Consider the following 19,945-nt stretch of genomic DNA (forward strand, 5'->3'; position numbering starts at 1 on the left):
GAGGAAAACACAGGAGCAAAGAGTCCGCAGGCTTGTGAAGAACTTTCATGTTATTAAAATAACCATCTGACTTGAAGTCAAATGACTTCAAGTATTTCCCCCTTTCATCCAAAATAAACGCATTATTTCACAGTTGTCTTGTCTCTCTCTCGCTCTCTCTCAGCCTCGGGCCGTGTACTGTAAAGACGTCCTGGACATTGAACAGTTCTCTACTGTCAAAGGCGTGAACCTTGACCCCACAGACGACGACTTTTACCACAAGTTTGTCACAGGCAGTGTCTCCATCCCGTGGCAGAATGAGGTACTGCAGACACAGGCCACTGAGATGATGTCATCGTTCAGTCCCACAACAAACAGATACAACGCAGTACAGCACTGGTGACACAGGAGCACCTGTATTAATGAGGAAAATCTGTCTTTAAGTGTAATGTGGAAGGATAAATCGATATAAATGCTTATGGTGCTGTACCAAGTAATTTGAAGCTTCATTCATAACATTTACATTAGGATTCGAAATCATCAGTCGAATGCTGTGCAGGTTTTATTTGTCTTATTAAGGCTATACATTCTGTTTAAACCCCATATTTCTGCACAGTTGCAGTTAAAGATTAGTATCATTCTATTTCTAGAAGTAGATTCCAGTGATGGCTGCATAAGATTGTATCCAACCTTTTCAATAACTCCAGAGCAACCTCCAAAAATCAAGATTTATTGAAAAATGATGGATGTAATCATTCCATTTCTTTTCCGTGTTTTTATCCAGCAAAATACTCAGTGCTTCAGTCCATATTTGTTTTTTTTAAATACTTTATTGCAAGGCTTCTTACTTTCACAAACATAATCAGTCATTTTGTTTTCTTTACAATATTGTACCTTGCATTTTCCCCCCTTTTTTTCAAGGTATATATTCACAAAGTAAATAACAAAAACATAGGGTAAACAGACAAACGTATATACAAGGCAAACTGGTATTCCCCAAATGAGGATCTCCAAGAAAAGGAATAAACAACAAACTAATGACAAAAAATAAACAAATAAATAAAAAGTCCATATTTGTTGACATTTAGCCTTTTAAAAGCAACATTTTGTGGTCAAACATCTGTTTGCTCTCCCGTTTGTTGCACACACACGGAGACAAGCATGGGCAGGTCCAGCAGCAACCTAACAGCATCACACATTAGATTTATATTACCACAATAACAAAAAAAATCTAGCTCTCACACTATCATAGTAACTTTATTAAAACTGAGGATGTTGCTTGAGGATTTTCAGGGAGATGCTGCCATAAAATATGAGGACAAACAGTCGAAGCTTCATTCAGAATTCTATATAGAGCCTTTCTTTCTTTCTTTCAAGGGTCTTTTTTTATTGATGACAAAGCATGTATAAGACAATCACTGTACATTTGTACACAAGATTTTTTTTTTTTTGTACAACATCCACCCATGACACAACCATAGACTGTATAAATAATACAATAATAATACAACACAACCAACTGCCCAAACATCCAAACATAGACATGCATAAACAGCCACTGACAATTTTTTTTAAATGGACAGAGTAAAAAAATAAAAAATAAAAACAAAATAAAAAAAAGATTAACAACCAAAAGGATGAAATACATGGAAGAAAAACATGGAAGAAAATAAATAAATAAATAAATGAAAATATATAAGGAATATATAGGAAATACAGGAGAGGCAAAAATAAGCCTTGGGGCTTCAGCCTATTCCTTTTTCGGTTGCTGTCTGATGGATTCTTTTGTAAAAACATGATTTTATTTTGTTGTCTTTGTTTTTTTGTTTTTTTTGTAACCGAAATAAAGCATTCATTCACATCAAAAAAGGAAGGGAGGGGGGGCTACTCAGAAAATTATTGTTGAGGGTTTCTCATAAAATACCAAAAAAGGGCGCCATATTTTGTAGAATTTGTTCTCCGATCCCGGAATAGTGTATCTAATCTTCTCTAGATTCATGCAGGATATCATGTCTCTGAAGCAATGTGAATAGAAAGGAGGATAAATAGAGCTTTGAACGAAGAAAAAAGACATTTAGTACAGGTCTACTGTTAAATGACAATATGCCACTGCTTGTGAATGAGTCATGTGACTAAATATGTATGAGACAAGGTGTGGAGGTGTTCATTTACATCCCAAATGTCCAGTCCAGATGGATGCAGCTACCTGTAGAGGCTTGTGTTATAAATAAATGGCACCCACCCTTATGCTGACGCACAACCAAACTCCTAAGGAGCTGGAAGTTATCAGAGTAGAAAAGCTGACCTCTTACTTCTTTGTAGATGATTGAGATGGAGTGCTTCAAAGAAATCAACGTCTATGAGACTGACGGGACGCTGTGCTCAGATCTGGACGTGAACCGGCCTAATCCTCCACCAAAGAGGGGCTTCTTCTACCGCCTGTTCAGAAGAGAGGCAAGTGCTAGTGCTCCGGCAACTGTCCGAGGGGGTGGGGGCTAAGGTACTTCTTTTCTTCCTTCTTTTCTTTCTCTTTTTTCCCCCTCAGGCCTTGTCCAAACACAACATGTGAAATGTTACCCCTGAACCTCAGTCAAATTTAGATTTTCAATTTGTTCTTTCCAGTGATGTAATTTCTAGTTTAAGTTGGTTAGAATAAGGCCTCTCTTTGTCCTTTTTCTTTCCCTTTACATATTCTTTTCTGTATTTGTTACTGTGCCACTTTGTCACAGGATTTTTTTTTAAATAAGAGAAGCTGCGTCGTTGTTATGGGAAGACTTGATGTCAAGCTTTGCTTTGAAAATGCAGTGACACATTTCACAAGATGTTTATCAGTTGGGGAAAATCTTCTAACATGCTTTAATGGCTGCAGTGGCTACTCGGCTAACAGGTTATTTCCACTAACTTTCACCTGTTCTTTTTCACGGAGGCCTTTCTGTTTATACTGTACTTCTGTGTAGGGCTGGGCGATACGGACCAAAAGTCATACCCCGATATATTTAGGCTGAATATCGATATACAATATATATCCCGATATTTTTATTTCAAAGTGAGAGCAAATGTTCAGTCAAAGTCAAAGCCAAATATGACATGTCACAAGTAGTTTTATTGAAACTTTTTATTTAAGTGAACATAAATACTGTATAACAATAGGGGTACCTTTTTTTTTTTTTTTTTTTTTAAATTAAAGCTCCATAAAGGGCAAATTTAAATAAAAAAAATAGCCTATGAAATAAAATAGGCCAAACTTTTTCAAAAATTAATATATTTATATGAGAAAAGAATAATTAACTTTACAAAAAACTAAATATGACAAACCCTAGTAAGGGCAGCATTTATATAAAAAAGAAAAACAATTGAACTATATTGATATATGCAATATGGTCTAATTCTATATCACATTTAATATATTGATATATCTTTTATATTGATATATCGCCCAGCCCTACTTCTTTGAGCTTCCCTTTAATTTAAGGGGTTATACCACTGGGGACAGTGTCCCTCTGACTTTTTTTAAAATCCTACTTTTATAGTTTCAGTTTGGTTTTCTTGAACCTGATCTATCACTGGGAAATTGCACATGAAATAAAAGCAAAGAGTTGCCAAAAAAGGTCAAAATATTGATCTTAGGCACGTTCAGTTATCACCATTTCCTCACAGCAATAGGTTTTATGTTCAACGGTACAAAAGAAGTGGACGTAGCCTTTTGATCTGAAAAATGAAGCCAATGCTGAATGCTTTAAACCTGCATTCTTTCTAATGGCCAACAGGGAGGCAAAAAGAAGTCAGATTGTATAGAGGTCTATGAGAAAATGACCCTACTTCTCACTTGATTTATTACCCCAGTAAATAATTTCCTAATGAGCTAATGGTTTTTTTTGTTTTTTTTTTTACTGGTCTTCGTCAATACAGCATGATGTGAATGATGATGAAGCAGTGCTTTGATTGACAAGTTGCTACCATAGCGACCTGTCAGCTGCTCACCTCTGATATTTACATATTTCTTTACCTGAAAAACATGCAAAGATGAGGCAGCTCTTTGAATTAGAGACACAAATATAGTCAGGCGGCTTAGGACCAGATTTAAGAAGAATGGGGACACGCCGGACAAAAGCACCAAGTTTTTTCCACATGCTCTCTATCACCATAGGTTTAAATTTTCGGTAGGAGCCACTTCATCAAGATTGTGGATCGGAGATGGCAGCCATATAAAGTCTATGAGAACCAATATATCTTCCAAGCCACTTAGAAGGTCAATCTTGGTGTCAAAATCTACATTTTCTGGGTCAAGGAATCATTTAAAGCTACTGAGAATATCACAAGATGATTATTTGATCCAATAGATATGTTCATTTTCACCCAGACTGGTAGGCAACTCGCTGCAAGTGCTGAAGCAGGGAATCCTGAGTTGAAAATGTTTGGACTCTGTGTTCACGGGAGAGTGCGGATTAGCTGCCATGTACACTGCTCAAAAAATTTAAGGGAACGCTTTCATCTCATGTCAGATCTTGTATATACATTTGTCCTAAGAGAAAATGTGTATTTTGACACCAAGATTGACCTTCTAAGTGGCTTGGAAGATATATTGGTTCTCATAGACTTTATATGGCTGCCATCTATGATCCACAATCTTGATGAAGTGGCTCCTACCAACAATTGAAACCTATGGTGATAGAAACCATGTGGAAAAAACTTGCTTTTAACCATAAGAACATAAATAACCTAATTTACATAACATTTTGCAACGCCACCATTATTACAGGACTGATGAAATCATCACAGTTAGCTATTTTACTTCCAAACCTACAACCTTGATGCAGTTGCATGTCTTATGTTACCTTCTAACCGCCACTACAGAAATACTTTTTGTGATGTGGTGCAGTCAAGGTCTGCGTTTAAGGAGAACGTGACCTCATCTTGCACATGTGAGATGGTGCTATGAAGAAAGTTGCTAATGTTAGTGATATATCCTCACTTCTGGTTCTTCCCAGGTCTGTTTTAAGAGCGGTTACAGTGACGACGAGATTGAAGAGCCCTCGCGACTTTAAACCACTCCCTCCACCTGCCTCCTCCTCCTCCCTCCCCCCCTCGCCGCTGAACTTCACCACAAACTCCAACCGAGCGCAAATCTTAGGAACTCAGTGAATGTTGACCTGTATTTATGAGCTGTATTAAAAGTGTATTATAATTAAAGAAAAAAGTATGAGTTTAAAGATTTTGTACATTTGTACTTGAATTTATGTCTAGATGTATATTTTCACTAAAGGTTGTATTGTACAAAAAGCCATAAAAGTACCACTTGAATGCATACATTACGTTTTTATTTCCTTTTTATTTCCTTTTGGAATGAGTATGGATAATGTGTATTGGGGAGTTTTTTTAAGAAGCACACAGTACCAGTAGTTTTTGTTTTTTTTCTCAATGTAGCATAAGGCCTTTTTGTTTTTTTTATGTGCTGTATGTTTGTCATTAATTTGGCCAATGTGACGTGTTGTTAGCACATCAGATCCACCTGGTTCCCAGACTAACCCTTAGCCTCTGGGCTCAGGTAGATCTGAATGAAGCGCATAGATCCAAATATGATATGGGGGAAATAAATTCAGTCTAACATGCTGTGTTGGTGCCATGCTGCTTTAGCCTTCCCATATGTTTCTCAGATCTACGCCTGCCCCTTTAAATTTTAATTGGTTTAAAAAGTGATTATCCACATCCTTCCCCCAGCCCAGTCAGGCAGGTTGCACTGCACATGTGTAGTAAACTGTCTTCTAGGTGCCTAGCAGAGATGGCATGGATCTATTTCTGACAATCTTTTTCGTCAGCATGTGCAACAATTAGAATACTTTAAAGAAATATTTAAGGAGGCTTTTTTTTTTGGTAATACAAAGCCTGATAATTAACATTCCTGGACCTCTCCAAAAAATGTTCACAAGCTGCAAAAGGTTCAGATGCTTAATTCCCGATGCTAGACTGCGTCTCCTCCTGGAGCACAGCTGTTAAGTAAATGTCTGTTACATTATTCACTCAGGCAAAAGTTATTTTTTTGGTGATTTATCTTAATTCCTCATCCTTTTCTCTGCTTCTTTTAACGTATAGCTTTTCTTAGTTTTGTTTTTCATGTCTGGTTATTCTAAACCTGTTTCCTAGTACTTTGCCACCTTTTTTTGTTTTTGTTTTGTTTTTTGTAATGTACCAGAAAGCCTAGGACAGGTAACTTAAGAATGAGTTGGAACATAGAGACAAATGATGACGATGACACTGTATCAGAGATCTGACCTGCAGCTGACAAGGGCTTCATCTAGATAACAAATTGCCGTTGTATTAAACTAACTTCCATTGATTCAGCTGTCAGCAGCTGTTAGCCTCTGTGCTGAGTCAAGATACAGCCTGCTTTGGCCTCTGTGCCTGTTGATCATAGATAGCACGGTGCCTGCCGGCCACATATCTTGCTAGTAGACCTCCAGTTAGACCTCGTGGCTTTAGCTGTGATTGTACTAGATGAAATAACATTTAATTGTAATAGCTCCCACCTTTAACTACTCCATTGTGTGTTGTTTCGCATAGGAATGACTTGAGACAGTTGCTTGTATGTGTGCAGATAGAGAAGAACGGGAATAATGTTTATTAGTTTTCTTATTATCATCCTGCCTGCAGAGTTTCCATCATGTACTCTTCCACTTGCAGAACCGCAGTTGTCGTGCACTTTTGTTTCAAGTGTTTCCTTCCAAGTTAACCAAACATGAACACATACATTTTCTGTACATTTCCCAGCATGTTCTAATTGTTTGTTCTCATTAGCATTCAGAGGCATTTGAAGCCATTTTGCTTTTGAATTTTGCTTTTGAGGCAGTTGCTGTTTACTCCCCACCACCTGTTTTAATGCTGTGAATACCCAATCTGGACATGTTAGCTTTGTGTGCGTGTGCGTGTGTGTGCGTGTGTATGTTGCCTTGTATGCAAACTGCATTGAAGTACAACAATAAATAGTTAGAAGTCATATAGGGGCTTGAATGTCGCTTAATTGAATTTCATTCAAGACATTCGCTTACATTCAAAATGGTACGCATATAATTCCCCATCTCGTTAACTAATTTGGAGAGTTGGCTTGTTCTAAAAATTGTGTCCCCTGTTGCACATTCCATTATCAATAATCAGGAATCGAACGCGTGCATCTGTTGCTGGCTTGTCGTCACTTTTTCTGAGTGTCTTTGTTATTTTTTGTTGCTCTCAGGCACATTTTGAAGCTGATTTCTCTTGCCTATGTAGATTTTAGCCTTTTAGCTCTTTAGCCTCAAAAACCTTGTAAATGATGTATTTCTAACATGTAACTAAGCTCTAACACACATTCACTCACTCTCACAGGGAAACTAAACTGTGTTTGCCACCCATGCCTCTGTCATTGAACTTTATTCTTATACCATCCATATAGCAGTAAAGAAATTCAGTTTAATTTCATTGCACTATGGTGTGTTTTGACAATGACTATAGGAAGTGTCTTTAACTTTTTTGCCAATGATACCAAAAGCAACATTAAGTAAATCAAACTTGTCTTGTTATCGGAAAAATTAACTGAAGAAAGACTGACAGCCTTTATTGTATGTGCCAATTATTACCAGGTTAAGTTGTGACATCCCGCCTTTTTTCAATCTCTTTATCATTCCGTCCATTCTGAGAGAAATTCCTTCACATAAAGGAACTTTAAACAGCTCAACAGTTTTGAATGTCCGCACTAAGTGCATTGTAATGCCTGTTTTAAAAAATACATATGTTTTATTACTCAAGCATGTATCGGTTTGTAATACTTCAGGTTCCTTGTATATGTAAATGATGACCTTCTAGTGCCAACATATCTCACTGGTATCTGAGGACAACTTTATAAATGGCAAGGTGACCAGCTGAGTTGGCCCCGTTTGAATGCATGACATGCATTCCTTCTCTCCTGCCTTCCTCCGAGGCGGTGATGGCGAGTCCCCCTCCCCTCTCCCCTAAAACTGGGATGGCGCTCACCAGCAGCATTTAGAAGTGAGAGATCCTCAGTTCCTTGATGTCACTTGAGTCTGGTTTTGGGATAACCGTTGATAAATGCCTGGAGGATCTCCAGGGTTTCACACTCTCCTGTGCAGATATGTCAGATAAATTATGTTTTCAAGGAAGGGAGGAATGACAAATGCATTATTGGTATTCAAACGGGGCCTGGGACTTCTTGATTTTTCTTCTTTTTTGTATCTGTACAGTCATGTCGTTCAACCACTGCAGTCATTGTTAATTCTTGTACAAGTTGTATCACTGGTTGTTGTACCATATCTGACATTTGTAATTATGAAATAATACACTGCCATTTGTATAAAAAATACTTGTGTCTTGATTTATTTGTGTCATATTAATTTGTTTGTTGTGAGTAAATGAGCATTGGGCATTGATGGGAGAAAATAAGTTTGACAATAGAAAACAGTGTCATGCTAAGATCTATCTTGCACTTGTGTTACAATAAATCTCTGGCATTGGAGGGTATTTGCTGCAGGTAAAGCTTTACTAAAGCTTTAACCCTCTGAAATCTTGGGCTATTATGTCCATTAAGAAATCTGTTAAAAAATCTTTATCATGCCATGTTGGTATCAGTTTTTTCAGCGCAGCCTCACCTATATGTCCTGATAATTCATTTTTAACTTTGACTTACTTGATCAAAATTTTGAACCCAAAAGAAACAAAGGAAAACATAAAATCTGATCTTGAAAATTATGTTTCACACACAGAAATGTACATGTTGCAAATATGAACACAGGTTGCAAATATAAAATATAACAGGTAAAATGAGGATAATATCTTATTCTATATTTTTATACTAAATATATTTGACATTATCTCCAGTTTTACTTGGCCGAATATCATCAAAAAAAATCTGGTATGGAGTTTCAAGCCAGAACTTTAGAGGGAAGCTGATGGCAAGACTCGATGTTGCTTCATTTTTATGTCTTTACGTCATGAAGAAGTAATGTGCAGGTGGTTTCATGGACTCCAGAGGGTTAACTACTGCTTCTTTCAATTACTGCAGATAATAACAGATTAAAGTTATAGATGTATTATTATTGGGCGGTTGTCTTTTCTCCATTAACCATCTTCTTACTGAGTCAGGGGTGGGTATAATAAACAGAACATTTGTCCATTTTAAGGTTAGAGCCAAATAAATTATATTTCCATGCACATGTTTTTCGCCCTAATTCGATTAACAGAAAGCTCTTTTAGCCTCCCAACTGTCACACCTCCACTTATCAATCTTGCTGCATGGATAAAAGCCACAGTCACAGCAAAAGTATGTCTTTAATATCTGGATTACAGCGGTCCCGTGACAGCAACAACAACAACAAAAGAAAAAAAAATCTCAGTCACTCATTGGTTTATTCCAAAGTCACTCAACACAAAACCGCAGTCTGATTGGCCGCTGACGTTTAACTCCTCCCCTTTCTGTCAAACTGTCACATTGACCACTTCCTGGTGTGATTTGTCGGGGGAACGCAGCGCTGCATCAAAGATGGCTTATTATCCACCAACATTTTGTTCATTTAGGATAAATATTGTGAAGGATTAAGAGATATCTTGCACGAAGAGAAGGCGGAGAGCCGGTGGTAGTTGTCGCGGGCAGTGTTAGCACGCTCGTTGCACTACGCACCGCTTTGCTCTCTCCGTGGCTAATAACTTGTGCTAGCTCGTTAGCGCACATAGTAAATATTAGCTAGCCTGGCTAGCTTGCTTACTGTTGATTGCTAAAATGGCCACCATGGAGAAACTGATGAAGGCCTTTGAGTCTCTCAAGTCATTCCAGCAGCAACAGGGACCACCGACCGCAGAGGAGCTTGTCCAGAGGCAGTAAGTGGATTTCTGTGTCACGGCGAGCTAACAGCAAGCTAACAGCTAGACAGGTAGCTTAGCTTTGGAGCTAACGTCAGTGGCTCTCAGGTAACGGAACCAAGGTTCAATAGCGCTAACATGCAAACCAGCAACCAACATTTAAACAGGTATTTCAAAGCTTCTGAAGGTGTACTTGTTGCCAGCCATTGCACTAATTCTTGAATAGGCTCTGTCGCCTGATATTAAAACAGTTAAATGGTTTATTTAGGGTCAGCCGGCTGAATGAAAGCGAAGATAAAAGGCTTGAAGAGGCTAATTGATGCCCACGCAGCTGCTAAAGGGGCCATGGACCAATTAAAATGTTCAGTGCCTGATGAAGGGAGAGCAATTCACTATGTATTTTAAATGTAACATTGTGTGATTAATGCACAGACGGGTAGATATGATTACTTTTGCCAATGACCGCATTAATATGTGATCCTCCTGGACATGACGTCACTTACGCTTGTCCCTCGCACCCCATCCTGATCAATCAATCAATCAATCAATATCCTTTATTTAACCAGGTAAAAATTCATTGAGATTAAAATCTCTTTTTCAAGAATGACCTGGCCAAGAAGGCAGCACCATGATAAAATAAGAGCAATCAACCACAATTCTCATCCACCACATTCAACATCAATTAAAGTACATACAAGATCAGGGACAAGACTATATGAAGATTGAAATGAGTACAGTTAAGAATGAAATAAATAAACTGGTGACAGATGAATGAATAAACCCGGTCGTTATCAGAAAATAGCTTTACAAACAATTGCATTGACCAAGAGAACTATTTTCTCTGTCTTCAGGATTCCTTTGAATTCTACCAAGGTGACCAGCTCAGACAGCTTCAGCTGCTTTTGCATAATGTTCCAGGCAGAAGGCGCAGCATATTATCATCATATTATCATCATTATATATATGATCAGTGGAGCAAGAGGTGCTGAAGCGGCGAGGACTGCCTGCAGTCCTTGTTTTTGTTTTGCCCCTGCTCAAGGGACCGAGCTTTTCCATTCAAGGAACGCATCCAGTAATAACAGCACCATCTTCCCCACGGTTTTTCAAATTTGACTAGTCAAGCATTTCAAGGAAATCTGGCAAGTTTCTAAGTGGTTTGGGTGTTAGCACAGCACCAGCAGACTCATTAGGCTCATCTGCCTTTCCAAAGGCCCCGACAAATATATCTTCTCTAAGGAGTCTGTCATATTAACAACTTGCACTGTTATGTTTGCATGAAGTGTTTAGATGGATGTCCAACGAGGTCACCATTTTTTATGAGTTATGTAGCCACGGAGAACACCTTGAATTAGCTGCACAATAGGAATTATTCTTTCAACTCAAGTACATCTTGTACTTGTGTTGCATGACATTACTGTGATTAAATATGTTTGGTAAATGGTATCACTAACTGTGTAAATGATGGAACATATTTATAGACTCCCTCAGGTGATTTAGAAAATTTGCTTAACCCAGTGACAGCAGGGTTCCCTGCTGTTGCTGTTTGTTTGACACTTTGAAAAGGACATTGCTGTCTCTTAACCAAGGATTAGATTTGAGTGTAAGTTTACACTGTGGTTCCTTTCATGCCTGCAAATTTCTTGGAGGTACTTTCTCAGTCTGAAACCAGTGATTCTGTACAATCTTTCTCTCTCTGCTTCTATCTTCCCTTGTCTTTTGCTGCCTGTTGTTTTTTGTCCCTTATTCTCATCCTCCTCATCTTTCCTCTTTCACAGGAAAAAGGAACAGGCTACCACAAAGAAGGACAGAGTCACCCACTGCCTGACAATATGTGAAAACATTGTTGCTCAGTCTCTGAGGTAGGCTTTCCTGAATTAGCCTTTATTTTTTCTTCAATTACATTTAACAGAATGTGTCTGTGATAACAATGACCTGAGTTGGGTTGCATTGAGTGGGCATGATATTTTACCCTTTCTGATCTTATGATTTTGAGTAAAACATGTCTGAACATTACAAAACAGTGTTACTGTCCTGTACAAACACAGTCTGTTGAAAGTTGAATATGAATGTCCATAATGACATTTGGGCCACTTTTCTTCTCTATGGTCCTGGGAGCAGAACGTCTCCAGAGTTTCAGAAACTACTGGGCATCGCTATGGAGATGTTCCTGCTCTGCAGTGATGACAGCGAATCAGATGTCAGGATGGTAGCCGATGAGTGCCTGAACAAAATAATCAAAGTGAGCAGGACCCCTACTATTCTATTTCACCTCTTTTCGACATTGGCCTTTATTATTTCAACTAAAAGATGATATGTATAATTATTCATATGTATAATTATCAAAGTGTACATAAAACCATTATTTTGTTTAATTTTAAGGCAGTTTTATTGTTTAATCAGCCATGTTGCACAGGATGATGATTTTTAAATATTTTTTCCCAGGCACTGATGGATTCCAACCTGCCTCGTCTGCAGCTGGAGCTGTACAAAGAAATAAAAAAGGTATGAGATACGTGACAGTGTTAGTTGTTTTTTTTGCAGAAGGATTATTCTCACAGACTAATGACTAAGATTTGACATTTGTTTCATGTAAAGCGTGAAAATGAAAACGCTAGATGTGTTGATGTTAATGAGCGTTTGTGTAAATCTTTAGAACGGAGCCTCTCGGAGTCTGAGGGCAGCTTTGTGGAGGTTTGCTGAGCTTGCGCACCTCATCAGACCACAGAAATGCAGGTATACACACACACAATGCCTGAAAATGGCTTTTTACTTCCTTCACATGATGACCATATTTAAATTACATTATGGCAAACTCAGAGTGGACAATCCCTCATGAAGGACAGCAAATGTTGGTGTAGATTGTAGACTTGTGGACTAAATATCTGTAGTTAGTAAGTAAGTTAAAGTTAATGCGTTTTTTGTATTTGGATTTCACATTGCATGCCTGACAATCAGCTAAGGTTAAGGGAAAAAACATCACTGTGTAACTCAGTTTTAAATACGTTTTACTACTTCGATTTTTTTTGTTTATCCCTTTCTTTATTTCTCGTGGTGCAGGCCCTACCTGGTCAACCTGTTGCCATGTCTCTCACGAATCACCAAGCGTCAGGAGGAGACTGTACAGGAGACTCTGGCAGCCGCAATGCCCAAGATCATGTCCGCCTTGGGGCACTTCGCAAATGATGGCGAGATCAAGGTAACCGTACAAAGCAAAAACATTGGAACTGTACAGTATGGAACTGAATCATCATTTATGGTTTCAAATATTTCTTTAGCTTCTTCTTCTGTCTTTGGGGATGTTGTGTTTCCTCTCCTGTTTGTTTTCTTCTCCAGCCAGTTAGTTTCCTGAAAGTCATTATTAACCCATTTAGGCCTAAAACGCCTGTAAAACCTGTGGGCGATTTTAAAATAACCGTAAAAAGTTTTTCTGGAAATTCAACAGAAATGTCAACGCTTCCTACTAAAATAATAGATTTTTCAGCCTCTGTAGCAGATGGAAATGAAATTCAAAAAGTATTTGAGAGCTTATACCTGTGGCTTTCATGAGAAGTTGAGTTATTTATCCAAACCTTCAATAAAGTTTTTTTTAAAAATCAACGTGTTGCATTGCGACACTCCCACATGTATTCTGATGCATTTCATTGGCCAAGAGATCGAAAATAGGTGGAAAAAAAATACAAATACTACAAAACGACATATCCGCTTTCCTGGCTTTAATGGTAGAATAACGCAACAGTGCCCCTGGTTTTAATGGTAGAAATCCGGTAATGCTGTCCCGGCTTAAATGGGTTAAAACAAGCTGGGGAGAGGTTCCCATTTTAAAAAAAGTTCATATTTCCTACTTTGTCTCCATAAACATTTCATTTTAAAGCCCTACTCCCATCCAACACTGTCAAAATAATCTAATACTATCTATCTACATTAGCTATGAGGGGATCTTGCATTTGCTCATGTGTGTATGTGCATCAGTCTGTCCACAGCTAATCTCCTACTTCTGAATCCAACAGCCTATCTTGACTGTCCTGACTGAAATGTAGGCAGGATGCATATGAGTAATAGTCAGTTACAACACACTTGGGTGGGACTGTAGCTGGACACTCTTGAAAAAGGGGAAAAACACAGCCAGCAGGAACAATTGAGCAAGATTCATTCTTTGTTTGGGAGGGGAAATCTAGTTTTTAAAATGTTTTAGATGCAACTGATTGAACAGAAATGACTGCCAAAAAAATAATATACGGTAATTGGGCACCACTTGTACTAGGAAATGTCTTCCAACAGCTTGCTTTCATTGTAGTCCAACCATTTCTGTCCCAGGTGCTGCTGAAGTCATTTGTGGCCAACCTGAAGTCCAGCTCCCCCACCATCAGACGTACAGCAGCCAGCTCAGCCGTCAGCGTGTGCCAACACTCCAGACGCACCAGCTACTTCTACACCTGGCTCCTTAATGTGCTGCTGGGTAGGGAAACACTCACATACACAACTCTGGACATGCGCCGTTTCACCCTCAGCTTATTTCAGCACTCATTAGTGAGCTAGTTTGGTACCAAACTGCTTTTAGTTATAGCACTCTGGCTACAGGCCTTCATGATGACGTACAGGTACATCTCAAAAAGGAGAATATCATGGAAAAAGTTCAATAGTTTTTGTCAATCATTTCAGAAAGTGAAACTCATATATTATATACAGTACAGGCCAAAAGTTTGGACACACACCTTCTCATTCAATGCGTTTTCTTTATCTTCATGACTATTTACATTGTAGATTCTCACTGAAGGCATCAAAACTATGAATGAACACATATGGAATTATGTACTTAACAAAAAAGTGTGAAATAACTGAAAACATGTCTTGTATTTTAGATTCCTCAAAGTAACCACCCTTTGCTTACTAGAATATAAGACATGTTTTCAGTTATTTCACACTTTTTTTTGTTAAGTACATAATTCCACATGTGTTCATTAATAGTTTTGATGAATCTACAATGTCAATAGTCATGAAAATAAAGGAAACGCATTGAATGAGAAGGTGTGTCCAAACTTTTGACCTGTACTGTAGATTCACTGCGCGTAGAGTGAAATATTTCAAGCCTGTTTTTCTTGTAATTTTGATGATTCTGGCTTGGAGATCATGGAAATCAATCAATGAATTGCAAGCTACCATCAAGTCTGTGGTGATAGAGACATGTGTTTGTTTTTCTTAATAAGGCTCATTATGTTTTACTATTGTGTTATATTGCACTTGTTTTATTGTAAATATTTTTTTTTTTTTGCACTTTTGTTGAGTTTTGGCGGCTATTTTGGCCAGCTCTCTGTTGAAAAAGGATTCTGAAGCTCAATGGGACTTCCTGGTTAAATAAATAAAAAAATCCAAAACTCAGTGTCTCAGAAAATTAGAATATTGATCGTCAGTTGAATATGATGGTCCTGGGTCAGTGGTGGTTTGGGGCCATGTCCTCTGCTGCTGTTGGTCCACTGTGTTTTCTGAAGTCCACAGTCAACATAGCAGCCATCTAGCAGGACATTTTAGAGTCTTCATGCTTCCACAAGCTCTTTGGAGATGCTGCTTTCATTTTCCAGCAGGACTTGGCACCTGCCCACACTGGCAAAGGTACCAAAAGCTGCTTCAGTGACCATGGTGTTACTGGGCTGACCTGGCCAGCAAACTGGGCTGACATTTGTGTTTAAAATATCCTTTTGAAAAATTTGATCTTATGTAATTTTCTGAGAGTTTTGTGTTTTCATTATCTGTAAGCTATAATGATCAAAATTACAAGAAATACAGGCTAAATATTTCACTCTACGTGTAATGAATCTATATAATATACCAGTTTCACTATCTGAAATAATTGACAAAAAGTATTGAACTTTTTTTACGATATTCTCATTTTTTGAGATGTACCTTTTAGAAGTAAACAAACCCCCTGACGCTCTGTTCTTTTCCAGGTCTGCTGGTTCCAGTGGACGAGGAGCACCCCAGCCACCTAATTCTGGGGGTGCTGTTAACCCTTCGCTACCTGATGCCTCTGCTGCAGCAACAAGTCAACACCACCAGCCTCAAAGGAAGCTTCGGAGTCATGAGGAAGGAGGCCGATGTCCAGCCGACACCTGAACAACTGCTACAGGTAGAGAGAAGAAAGTGATTGGCTGTGTTCAAAGTTGACTACCAACACACTGATCACACTAAAATTGATTATGTAGTGCATTCAAACAGCATAGTATGTGGATTTTGTGTACAAAACGGTGCGTCTCAATAAATTAGAATATCATAAAAAAGTTTATTTATGTCAGTAATTCAATTAAAAAAGTGGAAATAACACATTATATAGATCCATTACACAGGGTTGGTACGGGTGCTTGAAATCCTGGAAAATGCTTGAATTTTAATGTTGAATTTCAAGGTTTGAAAAGTGCTTGGATTTTGGATTAAGTGCTTGTAAATGCTTGAAATTCTTACTGTATTTCTTTTCTGTATTTTCTGTATTCTTTTCTTTTTTTTCCATTGAAACTGCATTTTCAATGGAAAAACTATATAAATTGAATAGCCTATAGCCTATAATCTGAAATGAAGACCGCTCCGCCTGGGTCTCTGCTGCGTCTTCTTGTTTCTGAGATATTTCTTGTTGCTCTACCAGTATCTTCTTACTGAAGGGAGTTTTTCTAATTCCTAGTGGATGTGAGGGCTCCTGAAGTATTTGTGGGGCTTTCCTCCTAGTTTGGGTCGTGTTTAGTTCCACCAGCTGCTGGTTGATGATTTTTGTGATCTTACTTTTGCTCCTAGCCCCTAGATCCCCATACCAGTATGTTTTATGAGATTAGCAAACTACTTTTAGTTGTTAAAAGTGTAATACCATTGCTGGTGGTATGGTTAAGTGAAATTACCCCTTTTAGTGCCGAAGTACTCATTTAAAACATGACATTTACAACCGTTGAAACGTACTGGAAAAGCTTGAAAATGGACGTAGAAAGTCCTTGAAAAGTGCTTGAATTTGACCACTGAAAAAGTGTACGAACCCTGATTACACACCGAATGAAATATTTCATTTACGGTAATAAATAAAAATTAATATTACCAAAGACCAATTTTAAAAAGTATGTTTAATACGGAAATGTTGGCCTCTAAAAAGTATGTCCATCTATATGACTCAATACTTGGTTGGGGCTGTTTGACTTGAACTACTGGAAATGGAATTTTCCATCATATTCTAATTTATTGAGATGCACCTGTATATTATATCCGCAACAATTTCTAAGTATGCACCCCAAACTGCTTTGCAGCTCCTCAGATGGTAAAGTGATTTTCAGTCAGGCTAAATGAAGCCTGTTTGGAAAGTTTTCAGAGATGTAAGAGCCTTTGGCTGGGTCAGACCAGGACCGTCAGTCATGTGATGCATACTTCAGTGTGAACGGTCTGTTGGTAATGTCGTACTTAATCGTTCATTTAGTAGGTAGAATGCAGTACAAACTGATTTAATCTTAATCCTCTGGGGTCTGTGATCATGCCGTCCTGATCAGATCACACAACATTTAACAAAAAAACATTCAACATCGAAATCCCAAGGTCATGTAAAACCAGAGATATGATCGCTTTAATTTGATAGTACAGAAATATTTGAGCGTTGCTGTAGCTCTCTGTGTAATTTAACACATAGTTTGTTTTGAAGAATTGAAGCTAACAAGGAAAAAAAAACGCCTATAAATATACATGTTTTTATGGGACTTTTTTGTATATAGTTTTATTATATTTAAATTTTTACCTTTTTATATGTTCATATTTGTATCCTATGTTTACATTTTCAAGTTCCAAAACAGTTCATTGAGCATATTTGTGGTTTTTATTGTAGTAAATAGTATCATTTTTCAACTCGGATTTCATGATTTTTGGGCTCAATATGTTGATAAAGTAGGTTAAAGTGAGAAAATAACTGTCAGATGATAAAGGTGAAGAAAAAATTAGGGCCGGGACTCGATTTAAAAAAAAAAAAAAAAAAAAAAAAAAAATCTAATTAATTAGAGGCTTTGTAATTAATTAATCGCATATAAATATTTGACCTGAGAACAGTGAGAAGTAATGACTGAATACATAAGCTTAAGCAACCAAAATATTGTTTATTTTTGTTCAAGTCCAACAGACCAGTGCAATTTTTGCCATTAAGTGTAGCAATAGCATATTTAGAAATATAGTTCCTTTTCATAAATGCAGTTAGCCTATAGGTAGGTAGACCTTCTGTAAACTAGAATACTTTGGTTTTTTAAGTAAAACACAATCCACGCTAGCTACCACACTAGCCGCTAGCTGCTATATGTTTTGCATTGAGGTGATACTTGAGGCTGGATGTGCTGCGGTGATGTGAATTCCTTGTTGCATAGCAACACAACCATGCTCTTATCGACGCTTCCATCCGTTGGTTTTTAGTAACAAAATGTCCCATCATCCACGGGGCCAACCAAAGGTCTCATCAGCGTCTTCCTTCATGTTCACTGTGGTTTGTTGTTGTCTGAACTCATCAACGCTAGTTGGTGCTCCAGTATAATCGGTCCTCCTGAAACTCATCCAGTGAGAAACGTTCCGCGGTGCAAAAATAAGTTTTAACACGTTCATTTTTGTGTAATTAATTCATCTTAATTAAAGCGTTAAAGTCCCGGCCCTTGAAAAATGGATACCAAATATGGGTATAGTAAACATTTTTTATGTGTTACATGAAGGGCAAAATCAAAAGTATTCAAAAATGGCCAAAATAGGCTCAGACCCCAGAGGGTTAAATCGGCCGAGCATTAGTTTGTGATTACATGGATACTTTGTATTTTAATCACAGAGTTCAGTTTTAGCTAAATTGCTCTTTTGTGTGTCTGAAGGTGTACGAGCTGACCTTACACTACACACAGCACTGGGATCACAACGTGGTCACAGCAGCTCTGGAGCTCCTGCAGCAGATGTTCAGGACTCCCCCGCCTGAGCTCCTGCACATGCTCATCACTGCTGGCAGCATTACACACGGCACCGTGTTCCGCCAGGACACCGAGAGCCGCGCACGCTCCGGCAGCATCCTGGAGCTCATTGGTAAACACCTCCATCATTTGGGATTACCTCCATAAAGCTTTTGTACTATGTTATGTTGCACTTGGGACGCCATCGTATCTGCTTCAGGCAGCTTTTAATGAATTAACCCTTAACTGACTGACTTTGCGAGGCATTTAGGCGCCCAAACTGTTGTTTCTTTCCTCTAGTTTCTGCTTTGGTCTGGGTTTGTTGCCTTTTTCTTTGCTTGCTAACTCTTTCCCTGTCGTCTGGAAATAATTGTTCTGTTGCCTATGGGTCCTTCTGAGCTTTTGCTGCTTTTCTCTTCATCACCGCCTTCTGTTTCTACTTCCTGTTTCCTGCCATTTGCAGCGGGGGGAGGGTCTTCCTGCAGTCCACTCCTTCTCAGGAAACAGAGAGGTGACTAGTCTATTTATCTCAACTGCTCACCTCTACCCTCTAACTGATTTTCTTTTGGGGGGCAAATTTACCTCCAACTGAGTCACCTTTACTGCCCTACAAAGCCTAGCTGCAGTAACTACGCAAAGGGTAAAACTGAAAAAAACTGCTTTAACGTTTTTTAGCTGGCCAGCCAAATGGGTTATAGGTAGGTAAGCGATATGACACTTATTTTTACATGTATTGATGATGTTATTTTTATGCTTAAAAAATCAAGACAATTTATTTGGCCTTTGACCCCAAAAATGTAGTTACTGCACCTGTTTTGCTGTAAAAAGTGGTAATTAGTAAAGCAAAACCAGAGTGTAGTAACTACAATGTTGTTGTCTTCTTTCAGCTTTTATATTTTGTTTTGAGTGAACACATTTTCAAATTGATTTTGTTAGAAGTGTATTTAAAAGTGTTTAACAACTCTATTCAAAGATTTGTGTATTTTAGACTTAATATCGTAAAGTAATGTTATGTTTTAGTCTTAATATCATTTTATCTCACTTTTTTTTGATTCATCACTATCTAGATAATAATTTCCCTATCAAATACATTTATAATTTCTATTATTCTTATCTTCACTATTCAACACAATGAAGAAATACAAGGCTACACTACGCTATGGTTGAAGATGAAACCGACATCAAGGAGTTCATTTTTAGTT

At 38.0% G+C, this 19,945-nt stretch overlaps 2 protein-coding genes across 3 annotated transcripts in view; both read left to right on the plus strand.

The window, feature by feature from the left end:
• Positions 1–5,524, plus strand: part of grk4 (G protein-coupled receptor kinase 4) — a 73,496-nt gene extending 67,972 nt beyond the window's left edge. Inside the window, exons 14-16 of one of the 2 annotated variants that reach the window (XM_059356989.1) lie at positions 164–301; positions 2,302–2,479; positions 4,968–5,524. In XM_059356989.1, coding sequence (XP_059212972.1) covers positions 164–301; positions 2,302–2,478 — 315 coding nt within the window. In that variant the 3' untranslated portion in view covers position 2,479; positions 4,968–5,524. The remainder of the gene's footprint in view (positions 1–163; positions 302–2,301; positions 2,480–4,967) is intronic. The other variant, XM_059356926.1, reaches the window with a different exon arrangement.
• A 3,927-nt stretch (positions 5,525–9,451) lies between these two features.
• Positions 9,452–19,945, plus strand: part of htt (huntingtin) — a 66,533-nt gene continuing 56,039 nt past the window's right edge. Inside the window, exons 1-10 of the mRNA XM_059357094.1 lie at positions 9,452–9,837; positions 11,595–11,678; positions 11,938–12,058; positions 12,262–12,321; positions 12,473–12,552; positions 12,877–13,015; positions 14,134–14,275; positions 15,762–15,940; positions 18,672–18,876; positions 19,207–19,254. Coding sequence (XP_059213077.1) covers positions 9,740–9,837; positions 11,595–11,678; positions 11,938–12,058; positions 12,262–12,321; positions 12,473–12,552; positions 12,877–13,015; positions 14,134–14,275; positions 15,762–15,940; positions 18,672–18,876; positions 19,207–19,254 — 1,156 coding nt within the window. The 5' untranslated portion in view covers positions 9,452–9,739. The remainder of the gene's footprint in view (positions 9,838–11,594; positions 11,679–11,937; positions 12,059–12,261; positions 12,322–12,472; positions 12,553–12,876; positions 13,016–14,133; positions 14,276–15,761; positions 15,941–18,671; positions 18,877–19,206; positions 19,255–19,945) is intronic.

The sequence above is a fragment of the Centropristis striata genome, chromosome 1 (assembly GCF_030273125.1).
Source record: "Centropristis striata isolate RG_2023a ecotype Rhode Island chromosome 1, C.striata_1.0, whole genome shotgun sequence".
Lineage (NCBI taxonomy): Eukaryota > Metazoa > Chordata > Actinopteri > Perciformes > Serranidae > Centropristis > Centropristis striata.